The following is a 17,146-nucleotide window of genomic DNA, read 5'->3' as shown; positions in this document are numbered from 1 at the left end:
AAACTGTAGCTTAAGGAAGAATGAATGGTATCATGCAGCAGGATTGCTGGAGGTGATCCTGTCACAACTGTCTCTGATAGAATAGAATTTGTTTTGATTCATTATAAAGTCCTGTCACGAGAAAAAAGCAATACATTTGCAACTTTAAAAGATGGATTATGTATTGAGATCGAAGCAGTCTGTCCGTGAGCTGTGTTCAAGGTTTCTTAAAAACAGTGGCAACCTTTGTTTAAAAAGCAGTAGAAGAAAGTATAGGAGCTTCTGACTGTATTAAATGCATCAGTGGGTTTAGACATGTCACGGGCATTAAGGGAAATAGATTAAAAAATTCACTGACATTATCCCTGAGAGTAGTGTCCTGAGTAGATTCAATTTATTTTAATTTCAAATAGGTTCTCAATTCATTATGTGACCATTTAATCTCACCTTTTCCAATGTCTCTTTTTTTACTCTCTCTCCCTTTAATCCAGATTGCTGAGACATCAAACTCATTCCTGAATCGCATGCTGAACAGAGATACCATCACAAGAATAACGTATAAAAGTAAGTGCATTCATTTTAAATGTTTAATCATCTCCGCAAGATGCTGCACACTTTTTGTCTCAGTACATATTCATTTACAATGATAAAGGTGGCAGATGTTCTGTCACCTGGAATTCCTCATAATAAACCAAATAAACTACTAGTCATAAAGTAATGAATAATAATTAGCAAGGATCATTTAAGTTGTACTGGCAGCTCTAAGTGGCTCATTCCCTTACAGAGACATTATAGGTTAGATTTTCCTTTATTTTGTCACCTGTCTGTATGACACAATACAAAGAAACTGAGGTTAAACTCAAAGGTCAGAGCGCTTAGCTTACATACTTTGACAGGAAGGCAAAGGTCAGATATACATTTGGTTGTTCCTATTTTGAAACTTTTTTTAACATTTAGAATAAGGAGTGAATCATGAGTTTGGTTCTGGTAATGATAGGGTGGAATCTGGTAATGGCTTCAGGAGTGTAAACACTGATAAGCACGCTCACATGTATCCTACAAAATGCAACCAGATACAGTAGGACATATGTATTTGTGGCGTACTGCATTTGACGTACTATGTATGATAATATGGGTTGGGGTGTGTTGGAGCACCCACAAAGTCTGCTAGAAACTTGGGTGTCATGATCGATGACCAACTATCCCCTCAAGGCTCATGTGGCCTCTGTTACTCGGTTGTGTTGATTCGCCCCATGCACCATCAGGAAGAGCAGACCTTTCTTGTCTGAACATGCAGCACAACTCCTGGTCCAGGCTCCTGTAATATCACGCCTCAACTATTGCAGCTTCTTACTGGCAGGCCTCCTCCCATGCAAGATCAAACCTCTGCAGATGATTCAGAACGCAGCAGCACGTCTGGTCTTCAACCAGTCAAAAACAGCACACGTCACCCCACTAAAATTCAAAATTCTGACACGTTCATACAAAACTACAATGAAAACAGCTCCCTCCTCCCTGAACGCTCTTATTTAGGTCTACACTCCCTCCCACTCACTACGCTCGGCCAACAAAAGGCGCCTGATACAACCACCACAACGGGGCCCAAGGTCGATCAAGTCTTTTTCTCTGTGGCTCCCCAGTGGTGGAACGAGTTACCAAACTCTGTTCAATCTGCAGAGTCTCTCTCAGTCTTTAAGAAAAGATTAAAAACCCAGCTCTTCATTTAACACCTTTGTACTTGACAGACTGCAAAAAAAGTAGAATTGTCAGAACACACATATACTTGACAAAAAAATTGCTTTTACAAATTGGATCAGTGATTGACCAGGAGACACATTCAGGGCTCATTCAGGCTTCTCTCAGGTTGTTGAATTGTTGGCTAAATGATTTTCCTCTTATAAAATGAACACTGTCAGTCTAGAGCAAGTCACTGAAACAGTATCAGGCTGTGTTGCTACAACTTCTGCATTCATCATGTGATGGACACTGGCCCAAAAAAGGATTTTTTTCCCACATACAATCACTGGAGGAACAAGTAATGAAAGAACAGCTGTAAGGTGAACAAGGTTTTTCAATTATCAGAGACATGCAAAATGACAGTTTGGTTCAATAAAATTTGGAACACCTAAATTAGTTGTGTTATTATTTTCTTTGAGCCCATTCATGTGTGGGGGAACCAACAGGAGGTCATTTGGTAAGCTGGTGGCAGCTTGCATGTACTGACAAAAGACACTTATACATATGCTCATCTGAGTGATTTTATTTGGACATACATGGGGATATATTAAGCAGGGGTCTGGGCATCTTCCCCCGGGAAATTTTAAGCACCAACCCCTTAATTTCTTGTATTACTGCTTTTTCTGCGTCAGTTGATGGAGAAATGTTCGTATGTTGTTCATATTTTTATTTGGGAGCAGGCACATGTATGTGTTCTAAATATTCAGAAAAGGCATCCTCTGCATCCTCCCTGAGATCACCACCTATGTACATATTGTGTGTGTACGGAAGTCTGCTGAGACATGGGGAGTATTGAAGTGAGCAGCTTTAAAAGAAATGAAGGTGACATCTTTTAAAGCAAAATTCAGTTCTTCTTTATGCAACCATGTTCCAGAGAGTGAAAGCCATGCATTTTTGAAAAAATGTCCCAAAAGGGATTTAAAAGTTCCTGGATCTCACAAGAAAGTCACTGTGTCATTTTCAACACATGCAAAAATCAAAAGTTTGACAAAGAGTTGAGTAAATGGTAACTTGTTCAACAGTGAAAGTTGTGGTTACTAAACGTGTATTTTTTGTTGTGGATCTCTTAGGTCCCTATTATTTCATTTCAAAATCTAACTGCTTGATGCTCCAGTATGGGAACTCTTGACAACCGGAGGAGGCTGTTGGTGAGGCAGTATCCGACCGAGGTTTCCTACTGCCAACGCAAAGTCGCCCAGGGCTACCTTAAAAAAATGGACAGATAATTGGGTTAATGGGGTAGGAGGTGGGGTGATGGGAGGGCAGTACAGTGGCTGGATAAACACAATGACCGCTTGGCCTCCATGTAATGCATCTCAGAGGCACTGGGCATAGGTTGCATGCAGGAAGTGGGTTGTGGGGATAGAGAGGGTGTTTCCTCCATACCCAGCTGGAGGGGATGGAGAGGAGCATGGATTCCGACAGCTGTCAAAACTCTGTCAGATACATTGTCTCACACACAGTGACTCATACACACAGTCACACACCACCCACTCATGCTTATGAATCTGTATGCATATCACTCTCACAGCCAATAACGCTGCCAGCTTCGTGTTGTTTTTGAAAATCTCATGAGCACACATACAAACAGAGAGATGCACATACACCATCCACAAGGATTCATTTCTGATTTATTTTAACCCTCCAATCAAAGATCTCTCATAGCGCTACTCTTCAGTTGGTGTATGTGGAGTGCTGATGGCATGGAGAGGTTCACATATTTTTAATGAGATTAATGTTTATTATTTTTGTTATAAACTCATACTGCTTTAATGCATGCTGTTTCAAAAGAGTCAGGCAGCTGTGATACAGTTGAATTAGCATTAAAGCTGCAGTAGCCCACCCCAGTGACCTCAACACAATGGGCAGTTCATTTGTCAACTGAAAGTGACAGAAATGTACTGAAACTGTTCTGCTGCAGAGTGAAGAGAGAGAGAGAGAGAGAGAGAGAGAGAGAGAGAGTTTGTCCAATTACCATTGTGACAGTGGAGACAGTTTAGATAAAAGAGGTTTTGTGCTGCAACACCAACAGCCTGTCATCGACAAAACAGTAAATTAAGTACATGATAGGTGAAAGAAGTGAGAAAAAATTGTCATGAAAGCTGAGCTGAGTGGGTGATCAATAGTGAAAAAGAGTGTGTATTCAATCAACTTCAAAAGATTGTTATACCCAGTTCCCAGTGATCAGACTGAGTATGAATGATGACAGAGCCAAATTACTCCCTATCCAGTGCATTTTGCATTGGTTTTATATATATATATATATATGTATATATATATATATATATATATATATATATATATATATATATATATATATATATATATATATATATATATATATATATATATACACATTAGGGCTTGGACTTTAATGTATGAATTTCGATTAATTAATTAGAGAAAAAATAACACGTTAAAAAAAACCCACCTTTAATCGCACCTGTCTCAGTTCTCTAATTCCTGCCACACCGGTGATGCTGATGCACACTCCAGCCTAGTAGGTGGCGGTAATGCAGCCAAGTCTGTTTGCCAGCCGCGAAGAAAATGCACAGGAGTGCTGTCAGCACACAAGAAGGTTTGGTGAACAGTGAAGGAAGACGAGAGCACCTTGAGCTTGTTAGGCGGAAAGTTTTCTTTTAAAAAACTTCCTAATGGCAGCTTGGATAAAAGCGTGGTTGTGTGCAAATTGTGCAAAAAGAGTTTTCTAATAACTGCAACACTTCAAGCCAATGGTATCACCTCAATGCAAAACATGTTCCTGTGAGCAACAGAGCTAACGTTAGCTACGACAGTGCTGGCACAGGCAAACGGTGTAGCCACCCCATAATACACCACTTTAGAAGACATTGAAAGTGCTTGAGTTTTGAAAAAGTCTTACAATGTTGAACATAATCACTATAGTTGCACTTTGAGTTTGCAGTACTCTGTGAATGTGGTAGACAGGTGAAAAATGCACAGAAATGAAACACGAACATTGTTTGTTGTTTAAGTTGTTACTCCGCCAAGGAGGCAGAGTTTTGTGTCAATCAGTGTTGGTTTGTCTGTCTCATAATAGCTTAATTATAAATTTTTGAAATTTTTTTTTTTTAATGTTTGTTTTTTCTAAATAAAAATAGATGTTCCTCAAAAAAACCCATCAAAATTACTCCATTTATCAGACCCAGAAATTATGAAAATAGACTGAATCTATGGATTTTCAACTTTTTGAAGGTTCTTGAACTACTTATGCTTATGTTATGTGCCATACAGTAAGAAAACCTAACTAAATCCAGGCTTTAAATCATCAAAATAACTTTTTTTCTATGTCCCGTTTTAAAGTTTTGTGAATTTTAAATTATATACACGTATGTCTATTCATTGATTCATCTGTCAATCAAATTCATTTAAATTTAATAACTTTGCTTATTATGTCAAATATTGCTATTTGACAAAAATGTGATTACTTGCAATTTATTAATTGCAAAACCTGTAATTAATTAGATTAATTATTTTAATACCATTTTAATACCACTAACATATATGTATGTGTCCTCTAATTAGCATGACAGGTGTCTACAAACTTGTAATCAGTCAGTTGGCCTATTTAAAAGGTTACAATTAGTCACTGTGCTGTTTGGTGACATGGTGTGTATCACACTAAACATGAACCAGAAGAAGCCAAGGAGAGCGTTGTCTCAGGAGATTAGAAAGAAAATTATAGACAAGCATGTTAAAGGTAAAGGCTATAAGACCATCTCCAAGCAGCTTGATGTTCCTGTGACTACAGTTGCACATATTATTCAGAAATTTAAGATCCATGGGACTGTAGTCAACCTCTCTGGATGTGGCTGCAGGAGGAAAATTGATGACAAAGGGAAGAGACGGCTAATACAAATGGTAACAAAAGAGCCCAGAACAACCTCTAAAGACATTAAAGGTGAACTCCAAGGTCAAGGTACATCAGTGTCAGATCACACCATCCGTCGTTGTTTGAACCAAAGTGGACTTCATGGGAGACGACCAATGAGGACACCATTGTTGAAAACAAATCATAAAAAAGCCAGACTGGAATTTGCCAAACTGCATGTTGACAAGCCACAAAGCTTCTGGGAGAATGTCCTATGGACAGACCAGACAAAAGTGGAACTTTTTGGCAAAGCACATCAGCTCTATGTTCACAGACGCAAAAATGAAGCATATGAAGAAAAGAACACTGTCCCTACTGTGAAACATGGAGGAGACTCTGTTATGTTCTGGGGCTGCTTTGCTGCATCTGACACAGGGTGTCTTGAATCTGTGCAGGGTACAATGAAATCTCATGACTATCAAGGTATTCTAGAGAGAAATGTGCTGCCCAGTGTCAGAAAGCTTGGTCTCAGTCGCAGATCATGGGTCTTGCAACAGGATAATGACACAAAACACACAGCTAAAAACAACCAAGAATGGCTAAGAGGAAAACATTGGACTATTCTGAAGTGGCCTTCTATGAGCCCTGATCTAAATCCTATTGAACATCTGTGGAAGGAGCTGAAACATGCCGTCTGGAGAAGGAACCCTTCAAACCTGAGACAACTGGAACAGTCTGCTCATGAGGAGTGGACCAGAATACCTGCTGAGAGGTGCAGAAGTCTCATTGACAGTTACAGAAATCGTTTGATTGTAGTGATTGCCTCAAAAGGTTGTGCAACAAAATATTAAATTAAGGGTACCATCATTTTTGTCCAGTCCTGTTTCATTAGTTTATTTTAAAAAATAATTCTGTTAAACCATCGTTCAAAAGCAATGTCTTATTTTCATTGCTTAATTTTCATAGAATTTTTATTTATTATTACTTTTGTCAGACTCAAATTATATCTGTGACAATTGTGGTTTTTTCTTTCATTAACCGAGGGGTACCAACAATTTTGTCCACGCGTGTACAATATATATATATATATATATATATATATATATATATACACGACCAGTCAAAAGTTTGGACACATCTTCTCATTTCATGGTTTTTCTTTATTTTCATGACTCACTGAATACATTAAAACTATGCATGAACACATATGGAATTTTGTAGTAAACAAAAAAGTGTGAAATAAGTCAAAACATGTTTTATATTTTAGATTCTTCAAAATAGCTGCTTTATGTCACAAAATGATGTGTAAAATCTCTAAATATCTATAAAAAATATATATTGAGTAAACTTCTAAATATGTCACTTAGGCACAGGCAGATACGTTTTTTTGGGTTACATCAACAGCTGGAGAGGTGACTTTAATTTACTAATAAAATTGTAGCTGTGAATAACTGGTGCAACCAGCTTCAGGCCTGTAAAGGTCTTTCAAGTAAAAAAGTGTGGAAGAAAAAATCCCTTTGGGTAAATCATCTTTTAGCTATCTGATAAGCAATCCATTAAAAATTTCACACAGTTTTACAATGTTTGCACCACTACTGAGTATCCGCTACTCAAGTCTCCGTTTTTTATTTTTCTGTTTTTCTCCTTGCAGATGATGCATATCTACTGACTGGCCTGAACATAGAGGAGATCTACCCAGAGACGAGCAGTTTTATCACATATGATGGGTCGATGACCATCCCTCCATGCTTTGAGACAGCCACATGGATCCTGATGAACAAGCCAGTTTACCTTACACGCATGCAGGTGAGCCTCAGCCACCAAATCAGACCTGAAACAGCTCTCAGAATCTGGTGGGGATTGCATGTCTCAGACAAGGATTCTCTCTCTAACTGTTGTTCTCCATGTAAGACGTGTCAGCTCAGCAATGAGACTTCCATTCCAAAACTTTTCTGCTTTATTCCTCCATACAGTCCCTACTGAAAAATATCCCAGTACACCAGAAAAATCTGGTTCATGTTTTCATAGTGCTTTAGCCACCTTCTCTCACCTCTCCATCCCTCTGTCTTCGTCTTAGATGCACTCCTTGCGACTGCTGAGCCAGAACCAGCCATCTCAGATCTTCCTGAGCATGAGTGACAACGTTCGTCCGGTACAGCCACTGAACAATCGCTGCATCCGCACCAATATCAATTTCAGCATGCAGGGCAAGGATTGCCCCAACAACAGGGCTCAGAAGCTCCAGTACCGAGGTACAAGCTGCTGCCTAATCCACTGAGCTGGCATGTTATTTCACTGGCTCCACCTTTGAAATTTCTAGATTATTCAATGATGAGTCTCCTAAATCTTTATACATTTGTGTTTTCATCAGATATTGCATTATAATCCTTGTTATTGCTTCTTTAAAAGGAATATTTTGGTTTTTTTGCAACTATGGTCTTAGTGTTGTTGTCTGTCATTCTCTGTTAATGCACACAACAAAGTGCCTGTCTTCATTGTAGGTTAATGGGGAGAGAAATGCGAAGAGCTTGGTCACATTACCTAAACCACTTGTTTCTCGTAGAACTTTATAATTTTTTAACAGGTTTAGAATAAAGCTTGTTAGCAACTGCAGGACATGCAAATAGTAAAAAGGTAAGAATGAGGCATTGCAAAACTTTTGACACTTAGAGAGCTAAAATCATAGCATTTCCAACAAGCTAGCAATAGTTGTCTTGCAATACAGTCTCTCATTTAAGATTCATTTCATTACTTTTTTCTTGTAATATGAAGTATCTTCTGGAAGTTTACTGTCCATATTGTAAGACAAATGCATCCAAAAAAAGTAAAGAAATTGAAAAATCATAACCAGGGTTCCGTTTCAAAAAGCAGGTTTAATGAAAACTCTGAGTTTGTTAACCCTGAAATGAGGGAAACTCTGAATTTTCCATTTCACAAAGGGAGGTAACTCAAACCAGAGACAGAGGGGTAACTCTAGCCTGTTTCACAAAGAGAGGTAACTTAAGCTTGTAGTCAGTTACCGTAGTAACAGACTCTATGAAACTAACCCGGTCAGGACCAGGTTTTTCTCAGTAAACCTCGAGTTTCTCTCTGGCTCCACCCTCTTTCAGCCACACACGCTATTTGATTTCTCATTCATTCATTCAGTCAGCTGGCGAGTTTTGGTTCTAGTTCTGCCGTCTGTCAAAATGTCATGTCCTTTTATTAACGATCCAGTGGATGAAGGAGCAGCATTACTGCGCAGACAAATATTCATCGGGAGATTGTTATCAGACCATGCGTAGATGTTTCATTTCCGGACAATTATCTTTTAGAGCGGTACCGTTTCACGTCACAGTCCATAATCTACATCCAACCTAATCCGTTCTTACATTTGCAACATGACCAACCGCAGTCATGCTCTCACATCCCAGCAGATATTATGTGTTGGGCTGCGGTTCTTTGCAAATGGAAGTTTTTTTGTATAATGTCGGAGATGCAGAGCACTTCAGTAAGGCAACTGTATGCAGGACGGTCAGAAATGTGTGCCTGGCCCTGAAATGACTCATCTTTGTGGTTCTCCCTGGACATAAACCTGTCAGAGCCGTCAATGAGGAGTTCCACAGGATTGCAGGTGAATGATGTAGAGATCTGTTAAATTAATTTTAAATCATATTCTGTCAATGACATTGTGCTGCAACCTCAGACTGTGATTAGTAATTTTAATTTCTTTTAGGATTTCCCAGTGTGATTGGCTGCATAGATGGCACACACATCCCCATCACAGCTCCCTCACATAGTGAAGCTGATTATGTGAATAGGAAGTCTATTTACAGCATTAATGTGTAGGTAGGTTAGAGGTAGATTGACTTTCAAAATGTTAAAGACTGCATCATAGTTCAACATCAGTCATTCTCTGCACTGTCAAGATCATATGTGATGCTGCATACATCATTTCCAATGAGGAGGCCAAGTGGCCTGGGTCTGTTCATGACTCAAGGATTTATAGAGAGTCTAACCTGAGCAACAGACTGCAACGTGGTAAGCAGCCTAAAGATTTTCACAATATAATTCACTTCTCTCCCTCCTTTAATATACTCTAATGTATCCACAATACATTACAGGATAGTTTGATGGCCTTCTGCTGGGTGACAGGGGTTACCATGCCAACCTAGTCTGATGACCCCATACCCTGACCCTGAACCAGACCCCCAACAGAACTTCAACCAGGCTAACTGCAGGATGAGAGCCCAGGTGGAGATGACCATAGACCTGCTGAAAGCCCGTTTCCAGTGTCTACATCACCTCAGGGTGACCCCTGAGAGGCCTGGGATATTACTGTTGCATGTGTTGTTCTTCATAATATTACCACTATTAGAGGAGAGCAACACTCTGCCCTACAAACTGAAGACCCAGATGATGACCTCATCCACCTGCCAGCTATCCAGGACAGCAGAGCAGTCAGAGACATCATATGCCATAATCACTTTAGAGTTTAAGTCCCATCATCAACACCACAGCAGTCAAATAAAGACATGATACACATTTCATTTGGTCTTCTTTATTTCCTAAAAATAAAAGAGCTAGTTTAGTTCATGTTCCAGTAGTTAACATAATTCACCTGTGACCTGCACCCACCTCTAACTTGTGCTCCAGTATTTCAATTTCCAGATCTGCCCTCCTAATCTGGTGGTCCAACTATTGCATTTCTTTATCCGTTTTCTGGATTTTTTTCAGCAAGTGCATTTTGTAAATTTGTTTTACTGATAACTGGGAATACATAGAGGACATTAAATTATACAGTTGCACATGAATTCCACGGACTGAACCTCTGGTGTTTACTGAACATCCATCTCACTGTGTCAATCTGTGCAGTGGAAGTTGAGGAAGCATCCTGCTGCTGTCCAGCCATGCTCTGTTAAAAAGGATGAGAATGTGCAATACTTCAGTGTAGGCTAAATGTCACACTCTATATTCCACCAGAATGTTAAGAAATGTGAATGGGAAGAGAACTATCAGTAACATACCTCTAGATGCCTTTCTGGATCCCCCTCTGTAAAGGCAGCAGACACAGTTTCATCCTCTTCATCCTACATGAGTGATATGTTTCAGTAGACTTAAACTACCATTTGGCTAAATCTTTGGAGTATTGCCTACTTACAGTTACAAGGTCTGTTGTGGTGTGAAGGGGCTCCACCAGGCAGATAGCACCATCAGAATCTGTTGGGCCAAAAGAAAATATAGGTGGCGGTGCTGGGCCACCACCTTTTTTACTTTTTACAGGCATCTGCTTTCTTTCTGTTGGCTGAGTAGAAGTCTGTGTTACTTTAAATAGGCTTAATTATTTAACAGAACATGATATGGATGCAGACATTTAGGCTATGTGTGGGATAAAACAACTGCACGGTAAAACAGCCACTTAATATTTAGGCTACTTTACAATGTAAAACATGATCAAAATGAGGTAGCTCCATGAGATTATGCCAACGTCTTACTTGTTTGAACAATGTTTTTATACTTCATCTTCAGCTGCTGCCCTGTTGCGCTTCTACCCCACGGGATTGCACCTAAATGAAATAACTAAATAAGCTACTATTCAAACAGTTTTCCCCTGTAATATTATTGTGATTGCAAAGGACTACATTTAAACTTACACATTGACCCGTGCAGCAATGTTCTTCCACGCCGTCTCCCTCTCTTTTGCAGCTGCAGGTGTTGCACTTCTTTCTAAAAACATGTTCAGACTCGCCATATGAGCACATTAAGATTTCCAATTCAAGTGGGGTGAAAAATGCAGCCCTCCGCTTCCCCGTTGCCATGGTGACTCGTCGAATCTGCGCTCCATTGATACTGGCTTTTCAGAGTTGTGGTGCACGCGATTAACTCCGGGTGAAACTACTCCGAGTTGATTAAACCAACTCAAATCAGCTGTTCTGGAACCAAAACTCAGAGTTTCCTATCTCAGAGTAGATCAACTCAGAGTTCAGGGTTACACTCAGAGTTTGTTGAACCTGCTTCATGAAACGGACCCCTGGACACTCAAGTACATATAAATACAGTCACAGTTAATGGAACAGAATGTGGATATTCTGTTTACATTTAGCTATTCACTACTCTCTCTTATCTTGTTATCACTGAGTTCCTAATAATAGTTTGATGTAAATAGCAATTTGGATGATCATTTTTGCACTTTACTTTTGTTTTTTCTTTGATTTAAATTTCGTAAGATAGAACTCCAATATTTATGAAATGACAGATCAAACAAATCAACTTTCAGTTGTGGGAGAAATGTCAGCGCTTTCCACCAAGCTCAGATCCTCCTGATTATTAAACAAATACACTGTCTGAATCTCTGAGAGAGGCAACCAAAAAAAAAAAAAAAAAGACACACAAAAGCTGACCTATTAATTTATTTGCAGATTTAAAACCTTTAGCATGAAATAGAGAGGTTGGGAGGTGGGATATATGTCTGTGAAGGATGAAATATGTCTCATTTGGTATTTAGTTTGAGATTGGGAGCAACAGGACACACTGCTCCCTTCATCCAGATAAACAATCATCACAGTAACTGAATGTAAAATCAGTTACATTTAGAATAATCATGCTGCTAACTAGGGATGTGGCTATTTATCCTAAATTTGAACATTAATTTGAATAAGGGAAAATAAAAAATAGTAAGGCTGTAACTGTAATGTCCTGTTTGAGGTTAAAATTAAATCAAAGTACATAATCAATTCTGTCAGAAATTTTCCAATGGACTAACTCACTTTCCATCATGGCCTGAAGCCCACCAGGAAAATTAGCAGCCTTTTCAAAGTCATGACACCACAATACTATTCTTTGACAATCTGGATAAAATTGTATGGCAAATGTTTTCAATGCATATCTCAAATTCCAGCTTCGTGTGCATAAATACTTAACAAGGCTGGAGCATTTATCATAGGTTTCTCATGTAATTCCGTGAACAAAAACAAAAACACTTGTGTGCAGTTATGCAAACCCTAACATATAATGTAAATATCAGCAAGGATTTGGGTATGCCGAATCCATTTATATGCCAGATGAATTTTTGTGTTGTTTGTGAGTTATAACTAAATATTCAAAGTGGTGGCTGTGCAAACAATAAGGCTTTATTACAACAATAATGAGCCAAAAACGAACCATTAATTCAACAATTTTGAGTAAAATTATCCACATCCAAACAAAAACACACATATTTCAAGAAAATAATTTTATTTTTTAATTTTTTTGATTTTTCAGGATTTTGTGAAAATGTCACAAAAAAAAAAAAACAGGTCTTGGTATAAACAAATGTTACCACTTTATTTTTAACAAAGTCCACAGATGATTAGGCATTGATGATTCAATAATATTAAAATTTTACTTATCTTTACATGAATTTCATTGATATGAAATTGTTGAATATGGCACAATAAAATGCAAATTAATTTAACAATCAAAAGTGTAATTGCAATCCATGCTAGAATGCACTTCCACACAATAAAAAACTGTAAGAAAATTATGTTACTACAACGTTCTCATTTTTTTAACCTGTAAAAGTGGAATTTTATTACATCAGTCCTCTACAATTTGTTCATATTTACATTTTGGACTTCGCTTGAACATCATAATGATTTCTGATGTCTGAGGACTCTTAATTGGTGGATGGTATTCTCCTTTGCATCTCCTTATATGTGAAACTGAAGGAAGCAGTTTTTTTTTTTTTTTTTTATCTGTGAAGCACAAACGAGCATCACACTTGTTGCATGCAGTTGATGTACATTACCAGTCAAAAGCTTGGACACACCTTCTTATTTAATAGTTTTTCTTTATTTCAATGACTTTTTACATTGTAGAGTCTCACTGAAGGCATCAAAACTATGAACGAACTCATAATGAATTATGTAGTGAAATAAATTAAAACACATTTTATATTTTAGATTATTTGCTTTGATTACTGCTTTGCACACTCTTGGCATTCTCTGGATGAGCTTCATGAGGTAAGCCATATGTGTTCATTCATAGTTTTGATGCCTTCTGTGAGAATCTACAATGTCATGAAAATAAAGGAAAAAACATTCAATGACATACACTTGTGGGTGCCGTCCTCAGCTACCTTAGCAGGAAGCTGTAGTCTTTGGCCAGAAGCAGATGTTGTCAGGTGGTACTCAACCTTCACTGAGTGTTTCGGCCCTCAACCACAACACTCTCCAGTTGGCGGGCCGGCAGTGAGTGGCCCGCTCACTGCCCACCTGCTCCTTCCCTTCAATGAATTTTCAACAATTCTTGTACGACCGCACCCATTTTCCACCAGAGCCCCCTCAGATCTTTTCCTATTACTGCTGTTGCATGGATACATATTTTTAATGACAATTTTACAATTTTAGACGACTACACAGAAAAAAAACTTACGTATTTTGTAATACCGTTGGGCGCTAAAGTTGCATTTGATCCATCGGCCATGTTTTTCCGTCTGTTGCCAAGGGCAACTTAGGCAAAATTTAGCTCGGCATATTTATGAAATCAGTTAAGCACACCATAAACGTCTAAAAAATCAGTATGCCATAAACTGAAGAGAAATGCCTTGGGATGTCTGCTTCCTAGAAAATGGAACCAGTCTACATTAAACTGGGCTGCACAGTGGCTTGGTGGTTAGCACTTTTGCATTGCAGCTAGAAGATCCCCGGTTTGCATCCCGGCCTTCCCGGGATCTTTCTCTGTGGAGTTTACATGTTCTCCCTGTGCATGTGTGAGTTGTCTCTGGGTACTCCTGCTTCTTACCACAGTCCAAAACATGCTGAGGCTAAAGCCGCGTGTCCAATAGATGCGGTTTTCCCACATGTCAACGCGCCGTCTCTGAAAATCGCATGGCAGGCAGTCACTAGTGGGCAACAACATTGTCACGTGACAACACTCAAGCAACAGCAGACTACTACGTGGTCACGTGACCGTGCTTTCAGCTCGACAGTCCGGCAGGCATGTTGGATAAACACAGCGGCTCAGCCACAAACTTTCCCTTTTATTTCGAAAACACTTAAGTGAAAAGTATTTCTGAAAGCATTTGAGGTGAGAAATAAGCGGTGCAGTAGCTGAATCTGTCCACGTTTTAGTTCACCGATGGCTAGTTAGACATTTGAGGACAGTTTCACGATGCGCGGAATCTCCGCATGCCGCATCGAAATTACATCAAGTACAAGTCAAGTCTACTTTATGCAAATGAGCTGCGGCCTGCACCGGGTAAACACACCGGAGCGCAGCTCGAAACACACCACAACCAGACCAGCAAGCAACATGGGGTGTGTTTCGAGCTGCGATCCAGTGTGTTTACCCAGAGCTCGTTTAATTGATAACTCTAAATTGTCTGTACTTGTGAATGTGAGTGTGCTTGTTTGTCTCTATGTGTAGCCCTGTGATAGACTGGTGTCCCCTGTCTTCACCCCAAGTCAACTGGGACCCAGCCGTCCGCGACCCTAATGACAATTTAGTGGTGTATAGATAATGGATGGATGGATGGATGGATGGATGGATGGTATTAAACTAAAGTGAGCCCTAGCCAAAATGCAGCCAGTAAGGAGCCCATGGAGTATGCACCCTAACCACAGCTTTAAATTTAACATTCCTAAATAGGTACCCTGATTGTGGAACCCACAATTTCTTGCATTTAGCACTGCAGCTGACTGACTAACTTTTTGCTGAATTAAGGGAAGGATTGATTATGAAAATGCTATCAAAATTGCTGTCCAAAAACAATCAGTTAGGTAATTATTTGAGTTTTCATTGACAGAGGAAAGACAATTTATAATGTATATAGAGGTCTGTTTAGGCCAACAGCAAATCTTTGCTTCAGGATCCCCTCAAAAGGTTTAATGCAGCCATGAATACAATGTATTGATTGCATCTGAGTTAGTTTGAATCAAATAGCAAATTTCTTTAAGAATCAAGCCTTGTGATATTTTCCCAAAGAATGTTTCATTTTTTATTTCTACCCCCTGATGACAGTAAATTTGGCTAGGATAAAACATTCCAATTAAATTCTTATTTCACAGAACATACCAGCCTTCTTTTTCTTAAAGTTAATAAGTATTCTCACTCCTGTCCTTCTCTTCTCTTCCAGTGAACGAGTGGTTGCTTAAGTAGCCTCCCTTGGATGCGCATAGAGACAAGTGTCAGGGACGGAGACCAGGATGAGGCGAGGAGGAGGAGGAGGATGGAGAACTGAAAGATGTGAAAACCGCTATTAATGGTGCATCTCATTTAAGATTCTTTCATGGCATTGTATAAAGACAAACAACACCAGACATTATTCGAATGAAGGAGCTTTGCAGTGTAAGCAAAGAGACTCTGCTTTTCATACACTGAGAACCTTCTGAACACTTGATATAACACATGCTAACAAGCCCTTCCCCCACTCTACTACTATATCCACATGGACATTTTGATACCAACACTTTTTTGGGAGAAAGCAAAAAAAACAGACACTTGGCAACAACTGTAAAAAAAACAAAAAAAAAACTAAACAAAACATGGAAGCATTTATTTGATAGCCTCCCAGGCAAAATGACAATGTTGGGACTTTAAAGACTTTGTACATAAAAGATGTTACAGTCAGTGGGAAAATCCAAGGACTAAGTCACTGCCTCCATCCTGCCGGTCAAGGCGAAGCAGTCAACTCACATGGACGTTCCATTATAGTCACCAAGAGGGCATGCAATCAGCAAAACCTACAGAGAGAGAATACAGCCTTACCTTGTCATTTTTTCAAAGCTAGATTCATGTCATGGGAGACAAGCAGATACTTCGAGGCATTCTTTACAGCCTCAGAGGAACCAGTGTCTTGGCCTCATTTGTATATATTATAATTATCAATACTAAAGAAAAATGAATATGTAAAAAAAAGTATTGAATCAATATTCAAAAGATATATTGAGAAGATTTTAAAAAAGACAAAAGTTTAAGAATTTAACAGCTTGGCATACTTTGGATTCTGGAGCAGTTCTCAGTCTGAGCTGATGCCTTTTTTTCTGTTTTATTGTTTACAATGGTCATACACTGTGTTTAAGTAATGTTATCAGCCCAATAAATGTGTCTGGAAAGTTCACTTTGGAAAATGCTTCACTATATCAGGATCTGACTTATTGTACCTGTACCTGTACCTGTTTTGTACTGTTCCATATTAAATGCGTTGATATGTCTGTCACTATTCCCCCTCAGAGGTATGCTCAATAACGTCAGCATTACTGAGACAAACCCTCAGTCTCAGATCTCATAGTAGCATTTTCATGGCAAACCCTGCAAATATACATCATGGGATTACTGATGATTTTGATACAAACACAGCATCGCAGTCCGCTTTCTTTTCATTGTTCACATGATACGGCTAAAGCTTATCAGCCAGGCACAGGGGAAACTCTGTCAGGGTTACCGTGACCTGTCATAGTCTTTCAGATCACATCAGTGGGTATCAGGGGACGTGGAGGAGAGGAACCGTCCATGACTAATATTTCAGGATCAGCCGACTGCTGCCAGCCTCACAATGATAGTCTAGCTACAGGAAGCTGAAGCAAAAAGTCATCAGAACCCTGTGCCTTGTTTACTATGGGTTTTCAATAGTTGGAGAAGACA

At 39.1% G+C, this 17,146-nt stretch overlaps 1 protein-coding gene and 1 long non-coding RNA gene across 2 annotated transcripts in view; one reads left to right on the top strand and one right to left on the bottom strand.

Moving 5' to 3' along the window:
• Positions 1-16,622, top strand: part of ca10a (carbonic anhydrase Xa) — a 319,283-nt gene extending 302,661 nt beyond the window's left edge. The window contains exons 6-9 of the mRNA XM_023266464.3: positions 471-543; positions 7,197-7,351; positions 7,623-7,797; positions 15,639-16,622. Of these exons, the coding sequence (XP_023122232.1) occupies positions 471-543; positions 7,197-7,351; positions 7,623-7,797; positions 15,639-15,661 (426 nt within the window). The 3' untranslated portion in view covers positions 15,662-16,622. The remainder of the gene's footprint in view (positions 1-470; positions 544-7,196; positions 7,352-7,622; positions 7,798-15,638) is intronic.
• On the bottom strand, positions 10,112-10,751 carry LOC129347432 (uncharacterized). Its single transcript, XR_008599546.1, has 3 exons — positions 10,686-10,751; positions 10,552-10,614; positions 10,112-10,439 (listed from the first exon to the last, which is right to left on the bottom strand). It is a non-coding gene; the product is annotated as an uncharacterized LOC129347432 (long non-coding RNA).
• Positions 16,623-17,146: the final 524 nt, after the last annotated feature.

This window comes from Amphiprion ocellaris, chromosome 18, assembly GCF_022539595.1.
Source record: "Amphiprion ocellaris isolate individual 3 ecotype Okinawa chromosome 18, ASM2253959v1, whole genome shotgun sequence".
Classification (NCBI taxonomy): domain Eukaryota; kingdom Metazoa; phylum Chordata; class Actinopteri; family Pomacentridae; genus Amphiprion; species Amphiprion ocellaris.
Note: the sequence above shows the minus strand (reverse complement) of the source record. Positions and strands in the feature narration are given on the sequence as shown.